Source organism: Nematostella vectensis, chromosome 4 (assembly GCF_932526225.1).
Source record: "Nematostella vectensis chromosome 4, jaNemVect1.1, whole genome shotgun sequence".
Lineage (NCBI taxonomy): Eukaryota > Metazoa > Cnidaria > Anthozoa > Actiniaria > Edwardsiidae > Nematostella > Nematostella vectensis.
Window position 1 is genome coordinate 16714951 of NC_064037.1, and position 27512 is coordinate 16742462.

The following is a 27512-nucleotide window of genomic DNA, read 5'->3' on the forward strand; positions in this document are numbered from 1 at the left end:
TTTCTGCGGTTTCTTTCAAGTAGGAACGACTGAGTGCGTCTGCCAACTGCATCTGATTTCCAGGTTTGTAATGAACATTCAAGTCATATCGTTGTAAGCTCATCATCATTCGTTGTAAACGTAATGGTACCTGGTGTAAATTCCTGGTTGTTATGCGTTCCAGTGGTTTGTGATCCGACTCAACTGTTACGGTACATCCATATATGTATTGATGGAATTTGTGACAACCATAGACAATAGCGAGGAGTTCTTTTTCTATCTGCGCGTATCTCTGTTGAGTAGGGGTCAGAGCCCTTGACGCATAAGCAATTGGCTTTCCTTCCTGTAGTAGTACTGCCCCTAGTCCTTGAGAGCTTGCGTCCACTTGCATTGTAACCGGTTTCTGCTGATCATAATATCCTAATACAGGCGTGGTAGAAACTAGATGTTTTAGTTTGTCAAAGCTTTCCTTTTGTGCTTTCTCCCAGTGCCATTCTACATCTTTCTCCGTGAGGAGCCTCAGTGGCGCATTAACGGTTGCCAAGTTGGGTAGGAACTTTCCTAGGTATTGAATAAATCCCAGAAATGTTCTCAGTTCCTTCAGGTTGGTGGGAGGCTGCATTTCCTCAACCGCTCGTACCTTCTCTGGGTCAGGCTTGAGTCCATCTTTTGTTAGGACATGCCCCACGTACGATACTTGCTTCTGCCTGACCTGACATTTCCCTTTGTTGAGCTTAAGGTTGTACTGTCTAGCTCTGTCTAGAGTTAGGCGTAGTCGCTCATCATGTTCTTCACACGTAGATCCCCATATCAAGATGTCATCAACAATCGGTATGGCTCCTTGTATCCCTTCCAACATTTGTGACATGCTTCGCTGAAATACTTCGCTCGCTGACTTTACACCGAAGGGTAACCGCAGGTACCGATACCGACCGAAGGGGCTGTTAAACGTGCATAGTTTCGAGCTCTCTTCATCCAACTTGATCTGCCAATACCCCGAAGACGCATCAATTACTGAAAATACCTTTGCGTTTGGTATTTCAAAAATTATGTCCTCGATTGTTTTCATGGGATAATGCTCTCTGCGTATGGCATTATTCAAGTCCCTTGGGTCTAAACAAATCCTGACTTTGTTTGGTTTCACTACCGTCACCATACTGCTGACCCAGGGTGTTGCTTCCTCTTGCTTGACAATCACTCCAAGTGCTTCCATTCTGTCCAGTTCCTGTTTGACTTGTTCCTTTAATGTGATAGGCACACGTCGAGGGGGGTGTATTACAGGTGTAGCATTTGGATCTATGTTGATGTGGTGTTCGCCTGGTAAACACCCAAGACCACTAAATAGATCTGAGTACTCCTGTAAAATATCTGTTTGTGACTCTGTATTGGATGGGCCATCTGTTGCTGTCGGCTCCTTCGATGCATGGACATGATTGATCCGATGAATAAGATTGAGGTCTTTGCATGCCTGTCCACTGAGCACTGAGAATACCTTGTTCTTTGCAATGTAACACTTGATTTTCAGGGACTTATCCTTGTGTTTGCAAGTAAGTTGAGCACATCCAAGTATGGGAATCACATGTCCAGAATAAGACTTGAGCTGTGATTGTGTACTCTTGATTTCATCCTTCATTCCAAGTGACTTGTAGGTATTATAAGACATAACATTGCATTTGGCTCCATGGTCCAATATGTTGCTTTCTTTCCATTTATTTCCAGTTCTTCTTTCCAGTCACTGTTTATGGAGTTAACAGAGTTAATGTCAATGCAGCCCATATACAACAATTCATCATCATCCTCTTCTTCTGTACTCTCGTCTGTTGTGTCATCGTCAACACACTTCACTGAAGTGACTTTGGACTTGCACATTTTTGCAAAGGGATTCATTTTGGAACATTTAATACATTGTTTTCCTGTAGCGGGGCATTTATCTTTGCCATGTTTGTATCACACTTTTCACATATTGGTGCTAGTGTCTTGTTTTGCCCCTTGTATTTTTTCGATTGTTCCTTTGATCTTGACTGTATCTTGAACACACTAGGGTCTTCCTCTTTCATTGTTTTGAGCTATATCTGAGATTGCTCCATTGTGATGGCAATGTCAATTGCTTTTTCTAGTGTCAAGTCCAATCCCTCTTGGATGAGGTTTTCTCTCAGCTTCGAAGACGTGCATCCGATCACAATTCTGTCTCTCACATGCTCATCTTGTTCAGTGTAGCCGCAATCTTTGACTTGAAGCTTGAGATCTATCAAGAATTGTTCAAACGGCTCATTTGCGTCTTGCGTCTTTGTGTGGAATTTATATCTGGAGAAGATTCTGTTGGACTTGGGCTTCACATACGTGTCAGAGCGCGATTTCCGGTCACTTGTTAAGAAAAGTCCTAGGTGTTCATGTAGCGCGCTCGCGCCGGCCTGGACCGGAGTCAGGCACCTTTGTCAGGACATGTTCAGTTATGTAATGGCGATCGAGCGTGTTGATAATTACACAGCGCAAAATCTCGTCGAAATTGTGTGCTAAAGTAATCTTTCTCCGCTCGGAAACCTTTGGAAATAGTCCCCGATATCCCCTGCTACATTTTGGCGCCCAACGTGGGGCTCGTGGAGTTAAATAATGGAGATTACCGAAGAAGAAAAGATGAAAATCGAGCGCGATCGAGTTGTAAGTCTCCTTGGGGCAGAGACCGAAGAAATCACTATCGAATCCCTGGTGGAGAAGTATACAGCTAAGTATAACTGTGGTTTAGAGTTATGGAAAGGGGAGTTTGTAAAAATTGAGGCATCTCTAGAGCCATCTCGTGCAAAGCCAAAGTAACGGGCTCAAAGGTGATAATACTCAAGGAAGAACCAAAAACTGTTGCACCTACCACCACGATGCAATATTTCTCGAAACCACAGTTCTCACAGTTCTTTGGCTTTGTGCAGACCGATAAAGGGGTGTCGTACCGAGTATAGAGGTACGAAGTTGAAAGTGCACGAAAGGAGGCCATATATTCCAATGAATTAATAGCCGAGCAGATAAGGAAATCTCTTCAAGGAGAGGAAAAGAACAAAACACTAGATTCGATTCTAGACAGCCTAGACCAATAACGGTTCCGTGCATGGGGACGGACTAATTTCACAAGCTTATAAGTTCAAGCAAGGGGAGCATGAAGAAGTATCGGCGTTCGCATCCCGACTTGATACCCAATTACGTAAAGCCAAGGAAAAAGGGGCAGAACTGTAGGACGATGACGCCCTAAGCAAACACCTAAGCTTAATATTTTGGGAGGATCTGTTGTTCGGAATAAGGGACAAAGCGAGACATAAGAAAGATCAATGCAAGTCATTTAGCGAATTGATTGAGGCTGCCCGTTATGGGGAAAGGGAGTACAGAGTTAGCCATCCCACACATACCAGCGCCAGTTGTAAACAAGCTCAGACTTCTGCTGCAAAAAATCAGGCTCCCGCATGGCTCCCCGAAATTGTTGCCGCAGTGACCAGGGAGGTGAGGGATATTATGAAACCACAGGGGTCCCACTTTGAACAGTTCCAGCCCAAGGTCACCTCAGGCATGAAAAGCCAGGTTTACCAAACAACACCACACAATTATTCATGGAACCCACCCCCAGCCACCTTTTATCCCCAACCACAGGGAGCCCAAGGCTTTCATTTGGGGCAACCACACCCATATCAGTATCAGCAATCTTACCAGTACTGGCCCTCTCAACATTCCAACCAGATGTTTTCACCACAGGGCTCTGCCTTGCCTAGGACGAGAACATTGGGTGGGTCCTCCCCCCAGTCTCCTGTGCCAGAGTCACCACAGGTACCCCGTGAATATTTACCGGCATGTTATCGCTGTGGGGAACCCGGTCACATACAGAGAAATTGTACAAACATTCCATATTCGGGAAACAGGAAGATGCCTTTGTGGAGGGGTAACCAAAGGCAGTAAACTACCAGCCCCACATGATAACCGTTTTAAAGTCTTTGATTGGTGATGCAAATGAGTGTATTACATTTGTTAATGGGAGTCCATGTCTGGCACTTTTGGACACTGGGAGTCAAATTTTATCTATATCCCAATCATTTTATGAGAAACATTTAAAGAACTGTCCGTTGAACTCAATGACAATTTGATCAAACTCGTTGGGGCTGGGGGGGAGCAAGTCCCATACATAGGATATATTGAGGTTGAAGTTTCCTTTCCGGAAGAAGAGACAGGTGTTCATTTGGAGGAATGTGCTTTATTATTGGTGGTACCAGACAATGGTTACAACAAGCGCGTGCCCGCAGTTATTGGAACGAACATTGCAAAGGCATTTCATGTACGATGTAAGGAAAAGCATGGAGTTCAGTTTGTTCAAAGGGTACAAATCTCGTCTGCATGGAGAAGCGCTTATGCATCGCTCCACAAAAGGGAACATTTCAATACTAAGCAAAGCAACGGAAAAGTAGAAGTTAAATCCACGCTCCGTCATGATATTGTTATTGGTGCCCATCAGCGTACGGTGGTATGGGGTTTAACCCAGTCCTACCCTGGAGGGGACAGTTTGGCTATCTTAGAGACTGCCGGAGATAATAAGCTTCATCCAGATCTTACTGTTACAGCTAGCCTTATCTCGCTTCGCGGAAATGGTGGGAAATGTAAAATCCCAGTCGAAGTCATGAACATATCTGATGAGCCGGTTGTTATCATAGGGAGAACGAAATTAGCGTGCATTTCATTAGCTTCTGCTGTACACGAACCAATCATCGAAGACCGCCATGACAACACCGTTCGGACTTTTCGAGTTTACTCGAATGCCGTTTGGACTCACAAATGCACCGGCCACGTTTCAACGGCTGATGGAACATTGTCTGCGAGATCTCAATTATAATACATGCGTCGTCTATATGGATGATGTCATTGTTTTTGCGAGAAATTTCGATGAAATGATGGTACGTCTCGAGGACGTTTTGACTCGACTCATGAAGTGTGGTCTAAAATTGAAACCATCCAAATGTAAACTCTTTCAGACACGTGTTAGATGTCTAGGTCATGTAGTGTCTGCAGAGGGAATCGAACCTGACCCTGAAAAGGTAGCTCCGTTACACGAATGGTTGTCGAACCCACCAAAGAACACAAAGGAACTGCAAACCTTCTTAGGTTTTGCTAGCTACTATAGGTCGTTTGTCAAGAACTTCTCAAAAGTTGCAGAACCTTTGCGTCAGTTACTCATTACAGGACCAGCCAAGAAACATAAACAACCCTCGACACCTTCCTCGTTTACTTGGACCAGTGAATGCCAGTCAGCATTCGAGACATTGATTTCACATTTGACAAGTTCTCCTATTCTTGGCTACCCTGACTTCGAGTTACCTTTTATTCTGCATATAGACGCAAGTGGATCAGGTCTTGGAGCTGCACTCTACCAGAAGAAGCATAACAAGTTGCGGGTGATTGCGTATGGCAGCAGAGCTCTAACGCCTGCCGAACGAAACTACTCTGCTTATAGAAGGGATTTCTTGGCTTTAAAATGGGCAGTGGCAGAAAAGTTCCGCGACTATCTGTATGGGGCAAAGTGTGATGTCTTAACGGACAGTAATCCATTAACTTACCTTGTGTCATCTGCGAAACTGACCCCTACGGATCACCGCTGGCTTTCAGCTCTAGCCCCCTTTGATATCACCATAACATATCGCCAAGGAAAGTCAAATGGTGATGCGGACGGCCTGTCAAGAATACCACGAGAGGGGTCTGAACCCACCCCCGAGGATAAGGAAGACTACTTAAAGCCATTTCTTGAACGCCTTCAGACATCGGAAGAAGCGAGCACCTGCCCCAAAGAAGTATTTCAAGCTATAGTCCAATCACTAGTTGTAGACACTGACGACACTCCTGAATGGATCCCGGTTGCCGAGCAAGTTGGTGCCAGACCAGAAGCTGTTGCAGTAGATTTCCAGGAACATCAACGTTTTGTCCCATCTTCTACTCCATTTATTTCAGAGAAAGACTGGCCGAGATTACAGCAAGCAGACACTGTGATCAGTAAAGTGCTACCTTTTGTTACTAGTGGTTTACCCCCGACAAGACGCGAACTAAGAAAGCTGAACTCAAATGCAGCGAGATTAGTAAAGGAATTCGAACGCTTGGTAGTGATTGATGGAACCTTGAAACGCCGCCGAGAGGTTGATGGGGAAACATCCTTACAACTGGTTTTGCCCTCAAAGTTTCACGCCCAAGTGCTTAAGGGTTTGCATGACGATGTTGGACATTTGGGTCGAGACCGTACTCAAGATCTGATTCAGTCTCGGTTCTACTGGCCCTTCATGGCAAAAGATGTCGAAGCGCATGTATCAAATTGTCAACGTTGTATTGCTCGGAAAGCACTGGACCCACCGCCAGCACCCATGCTCTCGCTACAAGCAAATGAGCCGATGAATCTCTTGGCGATGGACTTCCTTTCTCTTGAGGAGGGGAGAGGGGGTATGTCAAACATCCTGGTCGTTACGGATTCGTTTACGAAGTTTGCATGGGCATTCCCAACTCGTAATCAGAAGGCGAGTACTGTAGCGAAGATTCTATGGGAGAAAATACTCATTAATTACGGGTTTCCAAGGCGTCTACACTCGAATCAGGGTCGCGATTTTGAGTCCAATGTTATCCGCGACTTTTGTCTTTTGGCAGGAATTACCAAGTCGAGAACAACCCCGTATCATCCTCAGGGAAACGCCCAGACGGAGCGCTTTAATAGAACCCGGTTGGATATGTTAGAAACATTAGATGGAGATAAGAAGTCGAGTTGGCCGGAGTACGCATCATCAATGGCGCATGCGTATAATTGCACACGGCATCAGACCACAAAGTACTCACCATACTTTCTAATGTTTGGCCGACATCCGAAGCTACCAATTGATGTAACATTGGGGGTTGCATCGGAAATCGCATCCACGAAATCCTTGTCTTCCTACGTTGAGAGTTTGCGTGCAAGGCTTGACTATGCTTACAAGTTGGCTTCTAAGGAGAAAGATGCAGCGGCTGATCGAAACAAAAAGAGATATGATGTTCGCGCTCGTGATGTAGCCCTCCAACCAGGAGATCGGGTCTTGGCTCGCAATTTGAGTATCCGAGGAAAACATAAGCTGAGTGACCGCTAGGAAGAGACTGTTTACATAGTCGAAGCGCGCCATGCCGACTTACCAGTCTACACTGTGCGACCAGAACAGGGTGGTAGAGCCCGAACTCTACATCGGAACTTGCTGTTACCAGTTGAAAGGACGTACCAACCAGTTGGTTTGCCACCAGATCACAATAGCCGACCCAGACGGCCACCGGAGGGCAAGAGACGTAGGAGAATACTACCTCAAGTGCCCCCAAGACCAATAAGACAAGAGGCCCAGGACGATTCCAGCTCAGCTGAAGACAGCGATGGCCTCGACCTGTTTGGGGTTCCCACTGCGGGACCCCCAGCCGAGGTTGAGGAGCAAGACCCACAGGTAGCTGACGAAATGGAAGACACAGCTCCACCGGTAGTGGAGAACCACGCGGCAAGGCCTCCAATCCTTGCCTCATCGGATGTCTCTGATGTGCAGTCGGAACCAGAGCAGAGAACCAGATCAGGACGTGTTTCCAAGAAGCCGCAGCGTCTGGTAGAGGATCCAGTTTGGTCAAGAAAACTGACAGCGATTATTTATCTTATAGACTGTCGGAACCAAAAGGTTTCGAGGAACTGGCATTTAAGCCATTATTAGTAGACATTGGGATCGTATAAGACATTGTTTATCATTAACGTTTATTCTGTTAAACGTCGGGACGCCGTTTCCCACTAGGGGGGACCGTGTCAGAGCGCGATTCCCGGTCACTTGTTAAGAAAAGTCCTAGGCGTTAATGTAGCGCGCTCGCGCCGGCCTGGACCGGAGTCAGGCACCTTTGTCAGGACATGTTCAGTTATGTAATGGCGATCGAGCGTGTTGATAATTACACAGCGCAAAATCTCGTCGAAATTGTGTGTTAAAGTAATCTTTCTCCGCTCGGAAACCTTTGGAAATAGTCCCCGATATCCCCTGCTACATACGCCTCGTACTTATCGTAGTAAGTGTTTAGCTTTTTTTCGTCTCCTTCTTCCAGAGTCCACGTCTGAAATATATCACGGCCCTTCTCACCTACCCAGATCATTAGGTAGTTGCATTTCTGTTCCTCGGACTTCGACTGCAAAGGACCACCAAACATAAACTGTGAGTGACGTTTAAACGACGTCCATACCATTGGCAAGTCTTTGCTTGTCCAATCCATCCTAGGCGTATTTGAGTTCGAAATTCCTTCCATCTTCTCATCAGTGTCTTCTTTGCACTTTTCTCTGGCTTATACCGTTTGGATTCAGGGAGGATGGGTTCTTTTTCCTTGTGGTTTCACAGAATTTTGTCTGACACCATGTAATGTTGTGTGCGTTTCGCCATATTGGAATTCAAAACTGATTTATTCCCAAGATGCATCGCAATACATTGGTGATGGTAACATACATTACAGCAACCACCATTGACTGTTGTAATGCCGCGCTTTCACGTAGCCCGGTCCCGTGCATAATTATTGCTCGAATATTGGACAACATTCAAAAACTATTGCTCGAATTCTGATAGTTTTCCATGCTTTGAACGACGATTTGGCTTGGGTTTTCGACAGAATTAAGCAAAAGGTAAGACAAATAGTTCCATTCCCAAATGTTCCGAACCACATACGTTAGTAGCAGCGCCTTCCATCTCATAACTCTGACCAACCAAGTCGCATGAGTATCACAAATATCACAGGCAAAAAGTCATAAGGTAATACAAGAGGGTTTTCTTTTGCCATAAGGTTTCTCCTGTAGCCTTTCTTGACTAAACTGGTTGCACTTCGTGAGTCTTTCCCGCCATTTCTATATTTTTACTGTTGCGACTCTGTCACACTGTTTTGTCCGCCGTTTTGTCCTACGACAAAAACTGACTTTCCACGTTGTCTCCTGTTTTTCTGGCTTAGTTTTTTTGTGTTTGAAACTGTACTTTGTGTTTTCACCATAAGCTTAAGTGATATTTTTGATAATTCTTCACTTACAAACAATAATTTATTCAGCTCCGAAATCAGTCGCCTGTAAATTCTGCGAAGGATTTGCATATTTTTCTGAGCCCTGATTGCGATGCGCTGTTGTTGTGTCAGTCTCACGGTAGGCCAGTCACAGTTAAGTTGATGACAAAGAGTTAGTGATTGCGGTCGGATTGCGTTGTTCAGGAGTTAGAAAACTTCTGAAAGATATACACCTTGTACAGATTTAGAATGGATCTATCTTACGTCACGTTCAATAAAAAGGGAGGGGTAGAGTGAAGAGAAACGCTTCGGATATTCTTATTAAAATCCTACATTATAATTTTTTAAGAACTTTGAATACGTTATAGATGTGCTCATCAAACCTTGAGTAGTTATACATAATTTTAGTACTCGTTGGATTGTCTAATGGCTTATGAGCCTCGCTATAATTGTTTTGTCAGCTTAGCAACCACCTGTGACTATTGTAATGCCGCGCTTTCACGTAGCCCGGTCCCGTGCATATTAATTGCTCGAATATTGGACAACATGCAAAAATTATTGCTCGAATTCTGATAGTTTTCCATGCTTTGAACGACGATTTGGCTTGGGTTTTCGACAGAATTAAGCAAAAAGTAAGACAAATAGTTCCATTCCCAAATGTTCCTACTCACGGCCATTTGTTATACTTGGTAAAACCGCTCGTTCGCTTTTAGAGCAGAAAATAATTGAGAATTCAGATAATTAGACGTGAAATGCACTCTAACGGATTCTGTCTGATATATTTCTGCCGTTTGCATACTTGTCAACCTTGAAATCTAAAAAACCGGGAAATTGCACTTAAAATATAAGAAGTGTACTGTATAAGAAATTCTTGATAAATTTTCTCGGTGGATTACAGTAAATGTATAGAAAGTTTCGATTTTTTTGCCAGGAGATAAAGGCTAAAAACCTGAAGTCTCCCGCGAAAACCAGTTGGCATCTAGTTGTCCTCCAAACTACAACGTGGAAACTCCAAGTCCCACGTTCTAGCGAGGACGGGAACGTGAGCGTTGAAAGCTAGACTATCCTTGTTCGCTATGTTGTTCGCTATACTTGTTGGTAGTACAAAAACAAGTAAATTCTATTAAAACTAGTTTAAAATTGAGCGAAAAGCATAAGCTTTTATGGCCGGACCCTAAGTAAGTGAAGACGTGCTTGGCCCCTTCAGTTTATTAAAAGAAATTGTATGTAAAGCATTTTTAAAAAAAATGAAAACATTTCAACACTTATAATGAATGAACCACACATGGGCAAAATCCTTGCGCTCATTTTTAGAAAGAACGAGTAACAGATTATGTTTTGTTGTTACGGCGACTTTGTGGGGAAATTACCAATTCAATTTTTCGATTTTGTTTTTGCAATATAGCACTGTTTACACATGTTTTTGATAAAGTTTACTTAGTGTTTAAGACTAAATATAAAAAGGAATGTATTTCGAACACTAGGAAAATGTAGCCGTGCTTGCCCGATGGGTTTCGAGGTTCGTTTGGCAGGCATATGTTGTTCGCTGTGCCCTTCAGTGAATCTTTACATATCCTGAACTCGCGAAACCTTTCTACCAATGCCATGAGAATTCTTAGCTTGCAATGAATTAGTTTTTGTTTACTTAACTGCCATGGCGTAGGACTAGAGTCCGGAACTAATAAATAATATATAGAGCTCCAAACGACCAAGTCTTTGCTTATTTTCGCTTGATAATTAAACAAATATTATAATATTTCTGTTTTTGACGACATCAACGATTTCACAGATAAAAGCAACAAATTGTTATACCCCCTTTCCCCCACCCTTGACATCTACATGACACATAACAAGTTTAGTTGTCATACGATGTTTCGGATTCAGGGAAGTTTTACTTTCAGTGACGTCATCGATGACGTCACGTGACCATCTCATAGCACCCCAACATACATGACATCTACCGAGTTTGGTTGTCATATGACCTTTTTTTTTTATAAATATTTTCTATTTTGATGACGTCAGCATATTTTTGCTTCTAGTGACATCATCGATGACATCACAAATCATCATATTTTTCTCCTTGACACAAACATGACACCTGCCAAGTTTGGTTGTGAAACAATGTTTCTTTCAAGAGATATGAACGTTTTTGCTTTTAATCACGTTTTAAGTGAGGTCATCGATGACGTCACAATCACGTGACTATATTGTTGAGCCCATATTGACACATACATGACACATAATAAGTTTAGTTGTCATATGATGTTTCGTTTAGGAGATATGAATATAGATATATATCGGGATAGTTTTTCATCGAAGACGTCACGCATCACGTGACCTTATCTTGGCACCGCGCTTGACAGATACATGGCACCAGGGGCTCATAAGTAGGGGCAATCAACTTCCTCACATTCTTGTATTATATAGGTGTCACGGCGTTTCCTAGGATCAGGCTATTTTTAGACGCGCGGATTAGCCAATCAGATGCGACCGTAGTGCTTACGTTTTGGCTGAGCTAAACTGCACGCGCAGTCTCAGACAAAAAGCTATGTTTTCTCTTCGGTACTTTGACTTTTGTTGCTCTCTTCTTCAATGATGAATCCAGTTTTACCTACGAATTTAAATTCTGGCATGCAATTCTTTTGTTGAACAAACAAAACCGACGGTGATGGACAAATAAATATTCTTCCTAACTGAAATTTGCGCGTACAGCCTCACGTCACTAGCGAGCGCGACCAACGTCAACGTAGCTGATTGGCCCGTTTGTGCGCACGCGTCTAAAAATAGCCTGATCCTAGGAAACGCCGTGACACTTATATAATGCAGATGATTGCCCCTACTTATGAGCCCCTGATGGCACCTACACCAAGCTTGGTTGTTATACAATGTTTCTTTCACGAGATATGAATGTTTTTATTTTTATTTTGATGACGTCAGCATGTTTTGCTTCTAGTGACGTCATCGATGAGAAATCGTCACATAAAGAAAACGTTGTCGGTTTTGGGGTCTGGAACCTAGAAATCTTAGTTTCTTTTTAGAGAACTTCTCCATTGACTAAAGATGGTCATAGTCACTGTTTTTTTTTTCTGATTACAAGTCTTAAAATTTACAAAGCACCTGTGGTACGACAGCCTTGAAAAGGACAACGAATCATGCAGTTCTTACATGTAAAGGATATATAAGTTTCCTTATATGGAAGTGACCGCGTTTGGCAAAAAAACGACAATTTATGGCTAAATTTTCTTGATATGCAAATCACGTGACCACAGTCCTGCAACTCCATTGGCACATACATGGCACCTGCCAAGTTTGGTTGTCGGACGGACGGACATCGCGTCACAAAAACTCGAGTCGATGGGTTACCAATTTTTGTCACCATATTTGTTTTAAATACCAATTTTTCTTAGGTATTGGGCTCCGCTAACGCGGCGCTTGGGAGCTAAGCTAATAAAAAAAGTAATAAATAAGAGATAAAGTTGATAACCTAGGCAAGGTGGCCGCTGTGCTTGAATTATCCCTCGTAAATGTTTATAGGTAAATCTTTGCCTTTAAAAAAACCGTCGGCGGGATGAACGTTTTAAAACCCACTCGTGACTAGGCCTTTCCATATTAAAATTTTACTCATGTTATCGACTGTTTATTCCTAAGTGTCAACACTATGGCCAAGACCGAGACAGCAGACCCGTTCCGACAACGTAATCTGGTAAGAGAATTTCTTGGAATTTCTAAATTCTAACGGATTTGATATCTGAAGGATCGCTAACGAAATACCCCATAAAAACCAAAGCCAAGCCAAATTCTCCAAAAAAGCAACAACAAACAAGTAGCCTTGACTAAAAGACACTGAGAAAAACAGCTGGCAAAGCCAAATGGCCGAAAAAATATCGAGCAGGGAAAAATCTGTTACCTTCCAGTCAGATACCAAATGACCGGTGCCCGAATTAGACAGCGCGATTACGTCGTATGTGACTTGCCCGCAACCCGCCTACAGCTCGAGTCGTCGAGTGTTAAATCAGCCTACGACTCCGCTACGACGTTCGGCTACGAAGGTGGTAGTGTGTAATCAGGCCCGTAGCCAGGATATTGAGCGGGGGGTTCGTATTTAGCGGACCTTTTTCACTTAGGTAGCTTGCCCAAGCCCGCAGTGGTACTAAATTTTCCTTTATTAGAGCGGACCTTCCAGTCGAGTGGGGCGGTTCTTTCCAAACCCCCGAACCCTCCATGGCTAATACAGGGCTAAACATGTCGTAGACAGGTCGCATACGACTAAATCGTGCTATCTTATTTAGCCTTTATAGTTCTAGACTTCGGATTTCAAAGTTATAACCAGTAAAACCTCTCTATGACAGCGCCTATACACCTATTTCAAACCGGTAGCACTCGGAGAATTCATATGTATCGTAATCCGCAGTGCTTCACGGGTATCAAATAAATAAGCAAATAAGCGCAAATAAAGGAAATCGAGGCTTTAAAGGCTGTAAAATTGTTGTTCACGTTCCTATACACATTCATATGGCTTTCAGATACCAGGATTCAGCCATTTATACGCTACCCATGGAGCACTGCGGGCTACGATACATCGATTTCCGAGTGGCACGTTATTTGAAATAGGTGTATAATCAACCACTCGATCAACCATCCCTTTCTCACCACTGCTTGTTTTTCGACCAGGTTTATTTCTAGTTGTTTAAATCTAACAAACAGAATAAGACTCAGGGCGGATCTAGGTTATTTTCCGAGGAGGCTACAAAACGTGGCCAAACGCAAAAAACAGTGACATAATGTTTCACAGTGGCTCAATTTATTAAAGTTGTCTGCTTCTAAGCAAAGAATAATTTTGCTGAACCAAAGGTTTTGCCCACTAGAAAAGGAAACAACGCCGGCTTTTTCGCTACTCGCTATCTATGGCTCTCTGTTTAGTGGCCAACGAGCATGAGACCTCTCGGACGGCTCGCTGGCCATACTAAATAGAATGGCGTTCAAGGCTCTGGAACCAGGGTATAGTGAGTACTGGAGCCAATTAAATTGCGAGATTTGTGATGGTATGTGAGTGGATTTATACTAAACAAATATAGGATACTTTGAACTCACTAGGCTGGCGATTTATTGGATTATTTGAATAAATTGGAAACTGTCGGGCATTTAGTCCATTGAAGACCTGTCCCGTGGTACAGCGGTTTACTGTACTGCACACGAGTAACTCACGTTATTATGTCTTCTAGCGGGCAGGTTTCATTGGACTGGTCTTAATCGGAGGGACCTCGCTGATCTTTGTTTTGTTTATCTCTACGAAAACGAACCAAATTTCAAAGCTATCTTACATACTTGACGGTAAGCATTCAAGAGCCGCGCAGATGGAAATTTGGGAAGCTTTCTTTTATTCCTGATGCCCTATATTCTTTAAACTTCCCCTAATCACCCCCTCCCCCTTCTTCAAGTGCTTATTTACCCCTATAAAATCAAGCTATGCAAACAATACAATATATTCTGTTACCTTTTGCTTTTTTTAATTCATTTTACGACTATAACACTGATAACTTGAATTTATGTTTGTGTTTCAGACATTAGCACTTCTAATTCTTCTGGTAGGTCTCGTTTTATTCGTTATGAGAATTGGGCGATGGATAACAATTTTTTAATCTCCTGAGCGGTCAAATCAAAATGATGATTCCATTTGTTTTCAGCTGGGGGTTTTCAACGGATCTTCTCTGTTAAAGATTCTGACGAGAGCTCTTTATCTTTATACTCTGGTGAGTGATAATACACCATTCTTTATGGTCTCCCAAGGAAAAGTTTAGAAGTCCGCTAGTAAGGCCTAACAGGATTGGCTAGATTACCCTCATTGTTCTATTGTATTCTTGTTCTTCGTCTGTGTTGCATTAATCCACAGGGGGGCCTGGGCCTGGGCCCCCCTTTTAGCAGCCAAAAATACAGTAAATGTATGAGACATTATCTAAAATACAGGAGAAAATACCTTGAAAGAGCCTTTTGGGCCCCCTCCTTTTTAAAAATCCTGGCTACGCCGCTGATCCAATGTGGTGAAACTTTCGATAGCTTCTTTAGATATGGTGGGGCTTATACGCGAACAAAATCTGTTTTTGCTAATAACTCCCAAAGAGAAATAGCTATGATCACCAAACTTAGCAACTACAACATTGATGTCGGTCTGAGATTATTTCATATAATGTTGCCATGGCAAACCATATTAAGGAGGCTTAAGGCCCAATTTGCAATTTTTGCGTTCAAGCAAAAATGGGAAATACACAACGACGATGGAGAAATCCATTTAAAAATGGTATATTAATTGTATATCAATAAAAATGGTATATTAATCGTCATGAAATTCCCCACATCATGCTCTCTTTTAATCGTGTCCAGCGTCACGTGACCGTGAGAACCGTTGAAACCGTTTGTATTTCAGCTAATGTTGTGGGTGGACAGCCTTAAAAGAGGCAGTATGATATGAAGACTACTATAAGGATTGAAAATATGCATTTACATTCGAAATCCACTATGCTTCTGTATTCCCCATTTTCCATTGAAAGTAGAAATCGAAAAATTACGCTCGAGCCACCTTAAATCGGTTGCCATAGTAACAAAATTTGTCAAAATGTTGAGACCCATGTGAATAAAGTGCTAGCCAAGTTTGGTTTCATTAGCACCTTGTGAGATATTGATGAAAATGTGTTTTTCAACGTATAAGCCTGTAAGTCAGGCATTAATATACCTGAGAAGTAGAAATTGTACCTTTTTTCATTCAAGTAACAAGCGAGCTCTACCTAAAATGCAATCACTTTTGCGGTGGTTTCCTCCCAATGAAAGGTCTCTGAAAAGGTTCCTTCAAGATTGGAAAAGTTTGTGGATAGGACTTGTTTTTATTGTAAGGCCAGATATGTGAATTAAGAACGTCTCAAGCCGACATGTAAAATAATTGCTACCTCTGGCGCACAAATAAATCAGACAACAACCGGGGCATGGTTCCTAGAAAGCAGGTTTTGCCTGTTAGCGTTAACCCAGGGATTAGCATGGTTATGGTTAACCCTGGATTAGCATTAACCTGCTTTCTAGCAAACAAGGCTAGACCACTAAATGTACCACTGCTCGAGCTGTCTTACATTGTCAGATAGGAATTTTTATTCACTTTCCATACTTCAAAGTTGAGCGGTGTCGTAGCATAATAACCGGGATGCTTCACCAACTTTTTCCAGATGCAGGTCTTCCTAGTGTGGGATCCTTTTCTAAGTCTTATCATCATTGGATAAAAGTTCTATGAATTTTTCTCTTTTCAGATGGGGTTCTCCTGTCCGCTTCCTTTTTAGCGAATAATCCGAATGGGACCTATCCCGATAAGTCACCTTGTTACTACACTCGACTTCGGAAAGCTCCCAAGAAACCTGACGAATCGGCCTCTAATGACCAGAAGACAGCGAAATGCCGTAAACACGAGTGAGTCAACGGCAATGTTTTGAAACGGGGCAGACCATAACATGAATACATTTTCGGGTGGTTGTAGGAGGTTGTGTGGGGCAAACAATTCTGGAAATTCTGGGAAGAGTGGCAAGTTTAGAATAAATAAGGAAAGTAAGTATGGAAAGTATAAATTAGGAAAAATAAGGACAACTTGACCATCTTGGGGATCTTTGCGGTGCTAAGGGCCTGTGAGGGCAGGCAAAGCGACAAAAAGTTTAAACAAGATGCCCAAATTATCTGAGAATTCCATACTCTCAAAAAGAACAAAGGTGACCTTGGGGAGGAAGGGACAATGTCCTCGAAGCAACGGATGGGTAAGAAGTATATTTTTATCCCATATTATTTTGCCTTCAGACCAAGTGCAAAATCATGTGAGGAAGCCAACAAATATTTCAATAATCCTAACTACGACCCCCTACCCAGAAGATGCAGCACGAAGAATAACGAAGATATCTGCCAGGTCATAAGCAACAGCAGCAGGGAGTTGCCAGACTTCAAATGTGACGTCACAGTATGCGGGGGGTCCCTTGTTTCTATCACAAAGGTCGATGCGAAGACGGGTCTGGTGGCTTCCTGGCAAGATATGGACCCTTTCGATGTCAATAAAGTCAAGGAAATGGCAAAAAAGGCTCTGGATGAGGGGTTCTCCTTCGTGTTTCTCCGTTGCAGTGGGTTTCAACAAGTGCTGATGTTCCCACCTAAGCGAATACAGCCAACAGTCCCTTTGAAAAAGAGAATTAATATTAATATAGTCGTGGTTGACTCTGTCGCAAGGACGCACTTTTTCCGGGCTATGAAAAGATCTGTGTCTGCCATGCGGGAGATTATTTATGACGACACCATTCCGGCAACTGTACTGGACTTTGAGTTTTTCCAGGGAATCAGCATGCATACCTTTGATAACATCCGACCGCTGTTTTCAGGCGTCACGAAAGGTAAGCGAAATTAAGAACATCCGGGATCATTCAAAGTGTGGACATTGCATTAACTACCTCCCACAGGCCATCAGGATTCATACCTGTTTATAAAGTCCTTGGATGTATGCAGAAACAATCAGCAAGGGTTGTTTAGATTGACTGGAACAGACCGTCTCATCTTTATTGTTATTTATGTTACTATCATTTACTCCAATCCTTAACGTTGCCTTGAACCCTTCTTGACATACAACAACTGCCTGCCACCACCCTTGCCATGCCCTCCCTTGCCCTTATCACCATTCATTCTTTCTTCCTTACTTGAATCTACCACAGATCTCATAGAAGTTTTCGCTTCCAGGAAATGATCATTTCAGCAACGTGGCTTACACCGCGCTCCACCCTTTGGGCATTGACGTGTTGTACGGCCATTACAAGAAGCACGGGTACCAGACGATGTTCCAGGAAGACCTGTGCTGGCAAGACTCGTGGGGAATCATGCTGAACAACTTGCAGCAGCATGCCTCAGGACAGGCAAAGTATGTGAGATAGTGATGTGTCATCATCCAAATTGATTAGAATAGAATACACCGATTATTGTAGAATAAGCTGTTACAAAACAAAGGAACTGCCTATTTGACTTTGTTCAAAACACAAAAGTTGACAACTGCAACAACTTGACTCTTTTCAGAACTCACAACATTGGCAACTGCAACAACTTGACTCTTTTCAGAGCACACGAAGTTGAAAACTGAACTCCGTCTAATACACACATCGTTGACAACTGCAACAAATGTACTTGTTTAGAACACACAAATTGACAACTCCAACAACTGGACTTTGTGCAGAACACGCAAACTTGACAACTGAACTCTAAAAAATGTCCCAACATCTGGGCTTAGTCATAAAAAAACGCTTTAAATAAAAGAAACAGAACTACAGAATAGTTGCTAATCGGCTTTCTTCTGAAAAAACTGTGCTATTATAGGTGGTCTGACTTCCAAGATGTCGTCAGAAAACACAACGTAGATCACTTCGGCCTAACGCATTTCAGCTGCCTTGTTTTGAGGGGGTACGGTCGCACAAATCCCTACGACTACCCATCAGAAATCTGCTTTAATGGTCTACATTACAGCAAGTACTTCTTCCGGTACATCGCTCTCCTGACACGCGAGATTACACAAGACCCAAACGCGGCCCCTCTGATCTCGTACCAGCACTTCAACACGGGGCATACTCCCACAGGGACGCGCGTCACTAACGATGACGAGCCGTTAGCGCAGTTTCTTAACGCAATGGCGAACGACCCGAACACGCTCACGATAGTGCTTTCGGATCACGGGCACACGCGCACGTCATACGCAAGCACAGACGAAGGCCAAAACGAGCTATACAGTCCATTCCTTTTTATGGTACTGCCCAATCACGTAGCTTCTTTACTTGGGAAACAGAGAGTTGAGGCTTTAGTAAAGAACCAACAACGGATCTTCACAACATTAGACTTGCATAAAGCGCTGATGTCCCTTCACAGTACGGATAAGCCATCAAGTGATTATAAACAAGCGGGGATATTTGCTAAGATCCCTGCGGACAGGACGTGCTCTGATCTACCGTTGTCGCCGTTGGCGCGCTGTCGCTGCGAAGGCTGGGACGAGACGGCTGAGGAGAACTCGCCACGGATCAAATGGCTGGCGGAGTTTGCAGTAGGCACGCTCAATGACCTCATACAAGAGCAGTACGTGAAAGGTCAGTATAACAAGTCCAAAATAAAATATCTCGTATGCATCATGTATGACGGATTGTTAAGTAAACCGGCGTGGCCCACGGAAAACTGGTGACACTACCATTTTGAGTGATAGCTTACGTCTGTCCTTTAACCTATTGACTCCTGGCTTTTTTCTAGCTGAATTTACAAAAAAACAGACTGAAAACAGATACCCCCCCTATTCTGAGTTTTATACATCCCGTCAAAGTAAAACACAGCTGCACCTAGTCAGCGGTATCCAAGCTTTCCAACAGTGCTTTGCGGTCCCCACTTTTAATCCTTCGTCGTTGTGCTGAAGCCAGCACAAGTTGATGGTTGCTTGTATTTTTCATCAAAAATACAGCTATGAGCATATTAGGAGAGTGTCTCAGGACATCATTAAGTCTTTTGGGGCATAATTGAGTGCTTTGCTTATGGATATTTGCAAACAAAGGTGGATTCATGATGATTTTTTTCTTGTTTGGCTTTGCCTGGATGAGAAAATAATTTTCTAATGAATCACCACAGCTCTCCTAAATGCTGTCTTTTCTGAAACCAAATTGATTCCAAAATTGTTTACACTGCTGTTCTGGGTCTGTATGACCTGGAATTGATTTGTTTGGCTTCGGGGTGAAAAGACTTATATAAAAACCATCTGACTTTGGGGAGAGGAGTGTTGACTGGCCCTCCCCTCGTGAATTTTCCCCTGCATCTCCCAGAATGCTTTGCAATACGTAAAGACATCTTCGTGGTTGTACAATCCTTCAAGGAGTGGACATTGTGTTTTGAGGCCATAGAAATGTACCTGGATGATCAGAATAAAGGTATCAATTTGTGTCTTGAGCTGTGTTTGCTGATCTCTCTCCCTTGATTCTGCTTTTCTCTCCTTGTTCGATTTGAGATTTGTCAAGGAACCTGTGCTATTATTTGGCTTAAGAGTAGATACCAACACCTTGGTTGGATGCATATCTGCAAGACCATTTATCCCTTAGACTGATGCCTGAGTATCTTCATCTTGTTGTGTTTATTTTGCATTTATGAATTTTTTGGGTTGTGGGTACTTCCCAAAGCCGGTACAGGCCGGTTGAGGGGTCAGTGTGTTAATGGCGGGTTGTTTACTAAGCCGTGGCCCACGGAAATCTCGTAGCACGACCCTTTTAATTGATAGCTTCCGTCTATCCCTTAATGGCGGGTTGTTGAGTAAACTTTGGCACACGGAAAACGCGTCCTGTGGCCCCTTTTATTGATAGTTTCCGTCTATCCCCAATGACGGATTGTTGACTAACCCGTGGCCCAAGACAAACTCTTGACAGAGACTCGTTCACTTTTTTCACCAGGCCTATCCGACGCTCAGTCAATCCCGGGAAACTGCGTGCGCCTGCTTGGCAAATCCTTTTCTTCCATCAGACAAAGAAGTAAAGGCAAAAGCAAAGTGACCACATTCGACCTTCACGTGACTGCGCATGCCTCGGTACCGCTGACCGAAGACGAAGTATTCAAGGTCGCAGTTTCACATGGTGACGGAGTATACCCGGCGCTGAAATCTTACTCCAGACATTCACTGTACAACAAATTCAAGAACTGCGCCGACAAACAGGTCGACCTTAAGCTTTGTATCTGTTCCAACAAACCAAGAACCTCCAATACATCACAATATATGAACGAAGTTATTTCCTCCAATGTCTTTGGATCGAAATCAGAAGTGAAGGATATCAGTGGAGGCTGTGTTTTCTTGATAACGCGTTCTCACGATGGTTTGACCTTGGTGTACGAGGTCGCAAACTTGTGTCCTGTTAAAAAGCAAATAGTTTTTGAAGGCTCGGACTATTATGTAGATATTTCCATGAAGCTGCCAAGGACCATAGACGCTGAACCGAACACCGTGCATTTTGTGATATCCGGAGTGCGTAGAATTATGGCATTAAGCTATTTAGAATTTAAGACTCGTGTTGTTCGATAAAGATGATTGCGACGTGACAAAGACCTTTTATTGCTGGCAAGAATAGGACGCCATTAAAACCCAATGCACAAAAATTAGGTCATTTTAAAACTAGAAGTTTTGATACCATTCGTATATTTATCATATTCCAAGAAAGGAATTTCCATAGATATGGAAGGAAGATTCATTTGAAAACATTCTGGTGTATCGCACGGGTGTACACGCACACGCACACTAAAAATAAACAATTTCAATTTAAGCTGTATTCCTTGCTCAGACATGAGTCGTATGGTGGCTATGTCAAAATCAAGCACCGCCCCCCCACCCCCCCCCCCCACCCCTGTCTTGTATTCCTCACCCACAGTATCCGTTTCCTGCTTTTAGATCAGAACGAGCACTTTCTAGTACGCTAAGAACCCCTACATCACAACTATCATTATCAGAAAAAAAAATGACGCAAAAAGTTGTCTTTTGGATCTTTAAAAATATATAATGAAGTATTAAAAGATTACAGGCATAGAATAATGCGAGCATATGGCTAAAGAAAGGGCGCGAGCTTTTGGGATGCTCAGAAAATTCGAAAAATACCCCTAAAAAATAAAATGCTTGCACGACCAAAAATTGCTACCCTAAAAATACCTCAGAAGCCCTAAATATACTATTTCTAAGAGAAAGGCAAATTTTTTCACGGACATACCCTAAAAATACCCAAGGCCCGATTTTGGGCCCTAAAAATACGACGAGCGACCCTATAAGGTCGACATGGGACGAACCCCCCCCCCCCCCCCGGGGGGGGCTTATACTAATGAGCAATGTTAATGTCATGGTGGACATAGTTGGGATAACGGAGCACAAGAAACTATTAAGTATTAACAAGAAAAAGCAATTCAGATGGAGCGGAGACTCTGATCAACTAAAAGAATTTCTGTTGTCCTACTTAGAGGAAGGAAATAACGATAAATTTGTCAGCATAAGTAGGAATGGAGCAACAAGAGTACTTAAATTTGAATCGGTGACGGTTAATTTCTACACCAGCACGAATACACTCCAGATACAAGGTGCGGGTAAAGATGGTTATATCTCAAAACTCACCGATCTAGTAAACACAAATAGTGGCAATAACGAAAATGCTGAGACCGAAACTGATCAAGCAGAAGCGGGCGAAGAGATATCACAATCGAGCAAGAAACAGGACGAAGAGAAAGGCGAAAAAGCGATGCATGATGCTCGCTATGAAGAGATCGAAGCTTTTATGGCAACTCAAAGAGAGTTTAACTCGAAAATAGAAAGTCAAGTTTCCAAAAATACGATCGAGATTGGGGAGCAAAGTATTGATTTGGAGGATTGGAAACAGAAGATAAAGAATGGTCTGTCCGATGTGAAGATGCATTGTGAAAGTCAAATCGACTCACTCAAGTTTGAAATAAGCGAAAGTATTAAAGATGTCGCTAAACAAGTCTCCAACCTGTCAAACAAAGTAACAAGCGAGTTTAAGTCCGTCAAAAATAAATCTGCATCAACAGCGGAAACAATCCTCAAAATATTAGGCGACTTAGGAGAAATTAAGGATCAACTCCTAAAGACAGAAGAAACAGTGGCGCAGATTCACGAGACCACGCAATCAACCCACTCACGCGAACAGACGGAAGCAATTGAAGTATGCAGTCAAGAAACCAGCGAAAGTCACCGAATTGAAATACTTGATCAGTCACGGCAATCCGGTCAGAGAGAGGCAATAGATATAAACAGACAGTATGCTAGTCACAGAAACAGCCGACTTGAAACACCTCGGGATACTAGTAGCCACCCAAGGACTCAGCAACGGGAAAATCACCCCAATCAACCAAGCAGTGCTGCGCAAACCAGTGGCAGTAGTAATGGACCAGTTCTACTACTGGGTGATTCCGTTCTCAGAGGTATAAACAACCGTAGATTCTGTCCAAGCCGATTTGTAAATAAGCAATACGTACAAGGTGGAACGCAGGAAATGGAGGAGTACATCGATTCGCTTACAAAAGAAGACAAAAACGACTACGAATGTATTGTGGTTCACTCCGGGGTAAATGATTTAAGGAAGTCTAGAGCAACAGACATCGCTGACAACATGCAAAGATGTGTTCAGAAATTAAAATCACGTTGGCCGAAAGCAAACATCTATGTGTCGGGAGTTTTATACAGTCTCAAGGGAGACAATGTAAAAGTAGATGACGTAAATTATTATTACGAAGAAATCTGTCGGAACAATCAGGGATTATGTAATTTCATCAACAATCAAAAAGTCACTGCGGACCGATTTGGAAACATCGATGAGGACTCCTTCTACGATGACATCCACTTGAACAATCGAGTTGGTACCAAAAAGTTAGTGACGAACATCAAGGTACAAGTTGGTCTGAGAAGCGAAGACAAGGAATCCAATCGAGAAGGACAACAAGCTAGGAAATTTAACAGACAAAGAAGACAAAGACCCCCATGGAATTCAAGCTATAATGAAGCATTTCCGACACTTCCACCACCTTTCCGAGCACTTGACGCATTGGCGGAATATTTCAAAAGACAGGGGTTTGCGCACCGTCCAAGATAAGTGCATATGTTGAAATAATTTAATTCACATGTAATCAGAAAAAGATTCGTTTTGGTTGTTGGAACTTAAACGGTTTCAACAGTAGGGTTGTGGGAAATAAGTTAAAATTTAATGATACTTTAAGCACTATTAAAAGACACGACATTTTTGGGATAGTGGAAACGCATGCAAATCAAAATTCCGATCTCAAAATAAACAACTATAAACATTTTGTAAAACATAGAGATTCAACAAGATACAAAAAATCGGGGGGTATAGCCGTGTACATCAGAGAAAATATTTCCAGTGGAGTTAAATATATACCAACAGATAATGAAAATATCCTATGGGTTAAATTGTGTAAAAATATTTTCAACTTACAAAAAGACATTTATTTAGGAACTGTGTATCTAAGCCCAGCAAACGGGCGATGTAATAATTATGAAGAAGACATTCTAGAAGAACTTGAATTTGAAATATTAAGGCTCTCTCTAAAGGGGGATGTCATTATCCAAGGGGACTTTAATGCAAGAACGGGTATTTTGTAAGAATTTGCTCTGGATGATGAACAAAATGACGAATTTATGGGTCTACCAAAAGATTACCAAATTGATATTCCAAATAATAGAAATTCACAAGACTCTAAGGTGATTGACAGCCGAGGAAGAAATTTAATAGAAACGTGCACTGCACTCAATATGCGAATTTTGAACGGCAGAGTAGTAGGTGACCTTGAAGGTAAGAAAACCTGCTTTCGATACAACGGAAGCAGCGTTGTTGATTACATAATTGTAAATAATGAAAGTTTAGACATTGTTGATTATTTCATTGTGAATCCGCTTGAGCCACACCTGACTGATCACTGTTCGCTTTCATGCAGTCTAAACCTGAAATTTACATTTAAACAAAAGGATAATTCAGAAAACGTACAACTAAGTGAGCTCAAAAGATTGCGCTGGAATAACGAGATCAGTAGCGAGTTAAAGCTATTGTTCGAGTCCGAAGAAGTGCAAACAAATTTAAATGCGGCTTTAAATAATAATTGCGTAGACACATCAGTAGATCTTTTTACAGAAACGCTCTTATCCGCATGCGAAAACGCAGGACTGCGCTACCAAAACAATGACATTAAAGAGAGCAGCGTTAACAAAATGTGGTTCGACAAGGAATGTAAAAATGAAAAAGAAAATTTACGCTCACTAGGCAAATTACTTTCAAAGCAGCCTGACCAACGCGAGCTAGGAGCCGTCTTGAAGGAAAAAAAGAAGTCTTTTAAAAAACTCTGTAGGCGGAAAAAGTATACGCATTATAATAATATAGTAAACAGTATCGATTTCAGAAACTCTAAAAACACTTGGAAACAAATAAATAGGATTTTCAACAGCAATACACATAAACAATCACATCAAATTAGACCCGAAGAAGCTGCTGTTTTTCATCAGCACTTCGAACAATTAAACGCGACAATAGAATCACAAAATACAATGGAAGAAGTAGAAAAAACGCGAATAAACAATAGGCAAGGGCCATTGGATCACGAATTCACGGAACTCGAAATAACTAACGCCATAAAAAGTCTAAAAACGGGTAAAGCACCCGGCGCTGATAATATTTTAAACGAAGTATTAAAGTGCGGCGAAGAAACTCTGAAAAAGCCATTACAAATTTTGTTTAATAAAATTTTGAATAGTGGGGAATACCCATCTAGCTGGAGTTATGGTCTGATAGTACCGATCCTGAAAAAAGGAGATCCTAGTAAACCGGAAAATTTTAGAGGTATTACCTTACTCTCGTCACTAGGAAAAGTTTTCACATCCATAATGAACAACAGATTGTACAATTACCTTGTCGAAAGAAAAATAATCAAACCTGAGCAGGGAGGATTCAGAAAAGAGCATGGAACAGTGGATAGTATTTTCATCCTAAAATCTTTGATTGACAAATACGTTAAAGCAAAGCCAAAAAAGAAACAAAACTTCCTATTTACGTGTTATGTTGATTTCAGTAAAGCTTTCGACAGAGTACCAAGACACAAACTTTTTGATAAGCTAGAGCGTTCAGGCGTAACAGGGCGATTTCTTGAAGTTTTGAAATCAATTTACACAAATGATAAGTCCTCAGTCAAAATTAGAAATCTGTTAACGCCAGCCTTTAGGTGTTACAACGGAGTGAAACAGGGATGTATGATTTCCCCGACACTATTTAATTTTTATCTCAGCAGCTTGTCCGAGGAACTAAATACAGTAAGAAATTGCAACGATGTCGAACTCAATTCACGACCTATTAGTTGTTTACTTTATGCCGACGATTTGGTAATCGTCTCGAAGACTGCCACGGGGCTACAAAAATATTTAGACAAACTAAGCGAATTTTGTGATGAAGCAAAACTCACTGTTAATCTAGAAAAAACTAAGATAATGATATTTAATAACTCTGGGAAAACAATGAACAACTATCTCTTTAAATACAGAAACAGTAAAGTTGACATTGTCAAGTCATATAAATACCTTGGGGTGCATTTTAGCACCTTTGGGAACTTCAGCCTAGCAAAGCAAGAAATAAAGAAGGTCGGACTAAAAGCTTTATATAAGCTTCGAAAAGAAATGGGAAACCACTTTAGAGACAAAATAACTCTAACACTTAGGCTCTTTGATACCCTTGTAACCCCAATTCTATTATATAGTAGCGAGGTGTGGGGAACAGACTGCAATGACAAACTAGAAAAAGACCCCATAGAATCTGTACACACAAGGTTTATACGTTGGCTGCTAGGCGTCAACAGGTACTGCAGTTCTAATGCATGTAGATCCGAGGTCGGTAGATTTCCAATGCGTTTAAAAGCCAAATGTAGAGCAATAAAATATTGGCAAAAAATGATAAATTCTGACCACAGTAAACTTGCTGTGTTGGCTTTCCTAGATTCTTTAGAAAATAACAGCAAGGTAACTTAGGTGCACAAACTGAAAAACATTTTAGATCGAGCAGGCTTGGGCTATATATGGCTTGATGCCCCAAACACGTCTATAAATTTAATAAAGATGCGCTTTGAAGATATCGAGCGACAGGTGTGGCTAAGTGAGATTCACAATGATAGTAGAAGAGACCCACGCCAAAAGAATAAATTGCGAACTTTCAGGACCTTCAAGGTGGTCTACGAACTTGAAAAATATCTTACCCAAATTAATAATGTACAACACAGAATTGCCGTCACAAAATTAAGACTAAGCAATCATAATTTGGCCATCGAAACAGGTAGACATGCCAAACCATATGTGCCCCCAAATGAGAGGAGGTGCACGATTTGCAAAAATGGAATAGAAAACGAAGAACACTTTCTTGTAAAATGCCCTACATACAACGCGATTAGAAAGACATACTATAGTGTTATCAAAGACAAAACTAATATCAACTTAAATGCAATGACATCTGAAAGAGCTTTCCTTTTTATTATTACCATGGATCAAAGAAACGAGATCATTAACAGGGAAACTGCAAAATATATTTTTGACTGCACAAGAAAAAGATTTGAATGCCTAAAAGAATAAATGCACACCACGGATAATGACAACCTCCTTTTTATCTTAACTATTTGGAAAAACACCTGATATATAATCATGTATAAGGGTACCAAATAAAATATATTGATTGATTGATTGAAGATTGAGCAATGCCCGCATCTAAGGGGCCCATTTGGGTGCCCCTAAACTCACCTTCTCTTGACGAAAATTAAAAAAAAGTATCATCCTCTTGTCGCAGCAGCCGCTGTGTAGATAGAGCGTTTCAGAGAAGTGAAATACTCAAAGTAGCGGCTATACTGCCAATGGATTGTTTGAGCCTTAGTACTGTATTGTTAAATTTCACGCGTGAGGTATTCTAGTACTGGGA

General features: G+C 42.0%; 5 protein-coding genes across 5 annotated transcripts in view; 3 read left to right on the forward strand and 2 right to left on the reverse strand.

Annotated features, from left to right (window-relative positions):
• Positions 1 to 27512, reverse strand: part of LOC5511331 (centrosome and spindle pole associated protein 1) — a 110244-nt gene that overhangs the window by 66032 nt on the left and 16700 nt on the right. The window lies entirely within an intron of this gene.
• Positions 1705 to 8369, reverse strand: LOC116604046. The gene is made up of 2 exons (XM_048726366.1): positions 8011 to 8369; positions 1705 to 2315 (listed from the first exon to the last, which is right to left on the reverse strand). Exons 1-2 carry the CDS (start codon positions 8263 to 8265, stop codon positions 2046 to 2048), a joined length of 525 nt encoding a protein of 174 aa, XP_048582323.1. The 5' UTR covers positions 8266 to 8369; the 3' UTR covers positions 1705 to 2045.
• LOC5508952 overlaps positions 9463 to 27512 on the forward strand; it is a 57795-nt gene continuing 39745 nt past the window's right edge. Inside the window, exon 1 of the mRNA XM_048726360.1 lies at positions 9463 to 9629. The gene's annotated coding sequence lies outside the window, so the exon portion shown is untranslated. The remainder of the gene's footprint in view (positions 9630 to 27512) is intronic.
• Positions 12646 to 25107, forward strand: LOC5511332. Its single transcript, XM_048726357.1, has 8 exons — positions 12646 to 12700; positions 14220 to 14328; positions 14559 to 14582; positions 16287 to 16443; positions 16822 to 17402; positions 17743 to 17920; positions 18370 to 19127; positions 20463 to 25107. The coding sequence occupies exons 1-8, from the start codon at positions 12656 to 12658 to the stop codon at positions 21083 to 21085; spliced, it is 2475 nt and encodes an 824-aa protein (XP_048582314.1). The 5' UTR covers positions 12646 to 12655; the 3' UTR covers positions 21086 to 25107.
• Positions 24212 to 27280, forward strand: LOC125561830. Its single transcript, XM_048726363.1, has 2 exons — positions 24212 to 25134; positions 25319 to 27280. The coding sequence occupies exons 1-2, from the start codon at positions 24212 to 24214 to the stop codon at positions 25350 to 25352; spliced, it is 957 nt and encodes a 318-aa protein (XP_048582320.1). The 3' UTR covers positions 25353 to 27280.